This window comes from Gregarina niphandrodes (genome assembly GCF_000223845.1).
Source record: "Gregarina niphandrodes unplaced genomic scaffold scaffold00059, whole genome shotgun sequence".
In the NCBI taxonomy this organism is placed as follows: domain Eukaryota; phylum Apicomplexa; class Conoidasida; order Eugregarinorida; family Gregarinidae; genus Gregarina; species Gregarina niphandrodes.
Window position 1 is genome coordinate 48,003 of NW_011645826.1, and position 5,604 is coordinate 53,606.

The 5,604-nt window shown below is 54.4% G+C and overlaps 1 protein-coding gene across 1 annotated transcript; it reads left to right on the forward strand.

The window, feature by feature from the left end:
• Window positions 1–3,523: 3,523 nt before the first annotated feature.
• Window positions 3,524–4,972, forward strand: GNI_172570 (hypothetical protein; the record flags this gene model as incomplete). The annotated part of the gene is made up of 1 exon (XM_011135038.1): window positions 3,524–4,972. One exon carries the CDS (start codon window positions 3,524–3,526, stop codon window positions 4,970–4,972), a length of 1,449 nt encoding a protein of 482 aa, XP_011133340.1.
• Window positions 4,973–5,604: the final 632 nt, after the last annotated feature.

A 5,604-nucleotide genomic window follows, 5' to 3' on the forward strand; every position in this document is an offset into this window, starting at 1 on the left:
CACTGAGTACGACGATATCTGAGATTATAACAATCTGAGACAACAACAATCCCTGTACTGAGTGACAACCTGGACTAAAAAGCTGTTGGGGTCAGAGTCTCAACATCTTCTCTGGACACTTATTTCATTACGCCCGGCTTCAGGTTTTGGTCTTGTCCACGTAACTAGTGGCACGCATGCACGGCCTCCAACGGACGTAAAAATGTGTTAAGCATGCTCGAATCATTACTATCGAGACGTTCGCTGCCACACCGTGGCCTTGTACACGACGGCCTTTTGGTCCGTTGTGTCAAGGTCGCGGGTGGCGGCATCTCTGCGGGGTGGGGAAGCTTCGGCTTCCCCACCTACTTCCTGTTCTGTGGCCTGGCCTTCGTGGTCGGGCTGCAGATTTTGGTCTACGGTGTGGCGTCCAACCACTTCGGCAACAGCCGTGTCTTCGGGTAAGTGTGTGGTCAGTGAGGCAGCCGGGGCTGGTGGCGGGGCAGGTTACTCGTTGAACCTGGTATAATCTTTCGTTCCTTCAGACTCTCGGCTGTTGCCGTTCTCACCACTGCCGCGCTAGCGGCATACCGCATCACGTGTGCCGCTAGCCGGCACGCGTCACACCGTAGGCGGGTGGCCCGGCTTCGAAGCGCCAGGCGAAGCCTCCAAAGAAAGTCCTCGTCGGTCGGACACAGGCGTAGACGTTCCATCAGCAGCGTCTACGACCTGGTGTGAGGGCCGGCAAGACCACCACGGCCGCCCTACCAAGCGTTCGTTCTTCACCCAGCCGTGGTGTCAAATGAAACTGGCCGCCAACACATTCTTCTCACTTGCGTAACTTGTTCGTTCGTTCATTCATTCATGCCTTCATCGTGACCAGATCGCTTCGGGCAAAACCTGGTGTTCTGCGCCGTTCGTTACAAGAAGATAATCTACTACTCAAAAAAACCGAAACAAGTAAAGTGCGTGTCTTCTCAAATCCAGTAAAGTCTTCTCAGTATTAGAGTCATTGAAGACTCCACGGCTTCGCCCAACCACTTTTTGTAAACCGCGCCATCATCCATTTGCGCTTGTACCGCATTTTCATGATTAGAGAAGTGAACGAATCACTGGACATGCCCGCTAACATTACCAACACCGGAGATCTGGCGCCTTGATTAGCCATTCTACAGTACAGTAAACCTACTTTAGGTGAAGGTCAGCGTGAGTAGTGGTTACTCACCGCGACGGTCGGTAACTTCCAGTAGAGCTACTCAAAATGACGAAGCTTTACTGGAAGTTACTGACCGCCATGGTGAGTAACCCCATAACACTCTCCGGCATGATCTTCGTCTCCCCCTGGATGTAATGGGCCACCGCAGGCCCGGTCAAGTGAACGTCTCTCAACTGATGCACTTGACCAGACGTGCGGTTCCAGTGCTTCTCCAAGCAGGAGTAGACGGTTGCCAGCGGGGCATCCAAGCGAGAGTGGGAAGGGTAGCCCTTGACCGTGCGTCCCACCTGTGTACTTCCAGTATCCAGCAACCCAGGCTCCTCCAGCGAACCGACCGTGAGGAGCTGACCAGTGAACGCGGGGGCTATTTCGGTGGCCCTCTGCAGAGCCACAAACTTCGCGTCAGCCTCGGTGAAGCACACTTCCTCAAGCTGCCTTGCAACCCGCCACCCATTTTCGTTGTCTGCCAGTGGCACCTTTTAGTTTTGTATCAGGATGGTCATACCTTTTTTTGTTTTCCGAAAATTTCCGGATGCACGCGTGTTTGTATGCACACACTTTTGTGGCGCGTCATCAAAAAAGATGAGGCGCGCGGTCCCGTAAGTTGAGGTGTGAGTTGTCGCCCTCGGTTCTCTTCGGCGGCACCTTCGGTTCGTTCAGCGGCAAGGTCGCGGGTTACCATTGAGCGTGGTTGACGGTTCCCATATTGAAAAAAAGGTTCCTGTCCTTCGTGGACATAACAAAAGGTCTTACGACAGATCGTGAGGTGCTGTCAGCTGCGCGTCTTGGAACCGTCATAGCTAACTGAGCTCGTGCTGTTGGACCCCAGCCACAGCACCCCAACAACCCTTTTTTTGACCATTCACTGACATACACGACGGCTGCCAGCTCTGTTGAAACTCAGCACCGACAAGAGAATTGAAGACGATTGTGATGAACGAATTGGGGGTCAGAGTTTTTACGAACGCCAGCATTCAACAACCTCATGACCCATGGCGCTTCCAGCTTGTCCGATGTGTGGGTGAAGAAATCCCTCACCCGTGAGCAATCGTTGTTCTTTGTTGACGGGGCTTTTTGCTTCGATCGCGTTGTCAGCTCTTTTTTTTGTTACCAGAGCGGCGCACCACGAGTTGAAAATGGCCACCCCAGTAATCTCAGCCGGACACATAGGGGGCCGCACATACGGGGTTGGTGTGAGAGAAGAAAGGAGTAATTGAGAGGGATACATCAAAAGCTTCGTAACTACAACTGAATACGCTAGCGTTGCGTTTGACTTCCATGTCGACCAGTACCGTCATGACCAGAGTCTCGAAAGACCGTTGATTCCCAAGGCCGTCAGTTGTTGCCACCTTCGCACTGCAACCCTGAACGCCCTTCCCCGCCCGCCCAGAAAGGCGACACAGAAAGAATCCACCCCCTTGATTCTCAGGACGCACTCCTTTCCATTGACACGTTGTGATCTTTCGGGACCAAAAAACTCGGAGTTATCAATAGCGAGGGATTTGGTTCGTTCTGGATTTCCCCGGGGTGTCATTACTCGCGGGTCGGGGTAGTTTTCTGTGCCGCTTATTGAGTCATCGTGCTTCGGTGTGGCTGTGCTGCCATGGTAACTCTGGGGCCCGTGGACATAACACGCACACGACAAGAGACAATACTCAACTGAGGACATAACCAGTTCCTTAGGCACCCTGACCAGGCCGTCACTCTCCACACGCGTTTTCGCCTCCTAGGGACTTCACAAGAACCCACTACTTCCTCCGCGGTTCTCAGCAATTCGGGCATCCTCTAAGGCTGTGGCACTCCGTGGATCCAATTTTGCAACCACCTGACACGGTATCGACCACTTGCGGGCCTTCATGAAAACCGACGGCGACTCTCTATGAGTCTTCAGCGACCGCTCACGTAACCTGTACAGTACCGCGTCAGCAACCGCGATGTCGCGCTTATCTTCCTCACCACCAATGCGCGGCAGGGTGTAAGTTTGACACTGCGCTCGACAGACAGAGCGTAACCAACCAACTGCGAAGGTGGCCATTGACGGACCGCACACAACGGCGAATGGTGTGGAACCAGGACTCCAGAAAATGCTACCAACCCAAAGAGATCTCCCTCCTTCCTACCAGGCCTCTCCCAGTGGCGGACCCAGTGGCGGAGAGCCCAACAAACCTACGCCGGAGTTCTTCCTCAGTGGCGGGAAGAATTACGGAACATAAAAATTGCATGCGAGGTCTGGCAAGTGGTTCGTTCTGGGGTGAGTCATGCGGAAGGCTTGTGTCTAATGTATTGGTTAGCATCATCAATGTGTGGTGTGCCGAGGATTATTGCGAAATGAGTGCGAAGGATATTATGCGAAGTGACGAAGAGGGCTTTCTACGGCTGATAGCCGATTGTAATCCTCTGTTGTACTGCAACTTGGAGTCGAAGGTAGTGTGCGAAGCGGTAATCCCGACGGGGTCTCGGGACAGGCTGATCGGGCTCGAGGGGTGGGCGTTGGATGTGATCCGCAACAAGTGGCAGCACATGGTGCCGCCACAGGTTCTGCGGGAAGCTGGAGGGAGCAACGCGACAGTTGAGAGTTTAGTGAATGCTGCCGAACGATACCCCGCCTCGATTTTGTGCCCTTCATTAATTTATGACAACTTGCTGACAGGCTCTCTACCGATGGATTCTCTCCCTGTCAGTACGGAATCTCTGCAAACTCTAAAAGCTCGCCAACAGTCGGAGTCGCCGATGGAGTTTAACAGTCGATCATTGGACGTGGAAATTATGAGGCGGCTGCCACTCTCTGGAAAAAGCCTTACGAACAGCACGTTCGCTCAGTTATCTGAATCTATTCGGTCATCGCTAAATAGTCAGCTGGCGAACCCCGCCACGCCGTTCAGTGGTGAGCGCGTGTCCTTGAGTCGGTACGCGTTCGACCGTTTGCTGTACGAGACTATATGTGAACATTGTCGAGGACTCGCGGAGGAGGCTACAGACCCAGCTCTGCCGGACCCAGCTCTGCCGGACCCAGCTCTGCCGGACCCAGCTCTGCCGGACCCAGCTCTGCCGGACGGTCTGGTGCCGTTGGTATACCTGCGGTGGGCGTATGACGCGATGGTGGGCGGGTGGTTGGCAAGTCGTCTGTCACGGGTGTGCCATGGAGAGGTCGTGGCAGCTTGTCCGGCATTAGGTAATGGAGCCGCGGAGTCGCAGCTTCTGGCAGCGGAACGGAAGCGGTCGGCGTACGCGTTGGCGAAGACCATGGCTCGTGACTATGGGCGTGCGGTACGTTCGAAGCAGAAGGGGCCTAGGTTACCGTGCTACTCGAAGTACCTGCACGGGACGTTGAACCAGCGACTGGTCTCGCTCGCCGAGTGGGGACAGGAACCGGAGCCGGTGAAGTACGTCTCGGACTCCCTCATTGATCAGACACTGGCCGCGTACGGTGCGGCGCTGAGTAAGGTGCTGGATAGGCCGTACGTGTGTCAAGAGTACACGGTTGACCAGCTCGTGGAGATGGTCAACACGCACGTGGAAACCACCCGACGCCTCGGCCACCCCAGCCTCTCAGACAACCAGCGACAGGCGTTGGCACACATACTTACCACTCTCATCGCCCAACCAGACTGCAAACTCGCGATCACCACCAGACTGAATGCAGGACCTGGACTCTTTCCCGTCCGCCTCAACCTCCAACCGTGCCTCGTGCCCTCCCTTCGGGTCCAAGACTTTGCAACCATCCCCAGCCGCCGCGACACCCCCAACCACAGCAATGCCACACTGCGGGCCTTGTAGAAATGGTTGTAGTGTTCTTCCTTCGTGTTCGCACCAATCAGCCGCACGGGTGTGCAAAACCGACACGGAGAAACGACACGGATTGCCCGCACGATCTGTGCGCCAGTTGCTTGTCTTCATGATTACTGGTTCTGTCTGAAAGAGCTCAGTTGATGAGAGTCTATTGAGGCATTGGTAGAAGCAGCGTTTGAACACCGGCAACTTCTTGCGAAGGCAGCACGCAAGCGATAACAAGGTCGTTGCAAGCGGAATGGGTAGAGGAAGGCGTGAGGAATCTCGTCAGATTTTTAGACTTCATTGTTATTTCGCTTGAGCCGGAATGCCGGTAACCAAAATTCTTCGCAGAACTCGAAGACACCCGCAGAACTGCAGCCTGCCGGTGTCCGGGTGCGGAGAACCTTGGCTACAGCACTGAGTACGACGATATCTGAGATTATAACATCTGAGACAACAACAATCCCTGTACTGAGTGGCAACCTGGACTAAAAAGCTGTTGGGGTCAGAGTCTCAACATCTTCTCTGGACACCTATTCCATTACGCCCGGCTTCAGGTTTTGGTCTTGTCCACGTAACTAGTGGCACGCATGCACGGCCTCCAACGGACGTAAAAATGTGTTAAGCATGCTCGAATC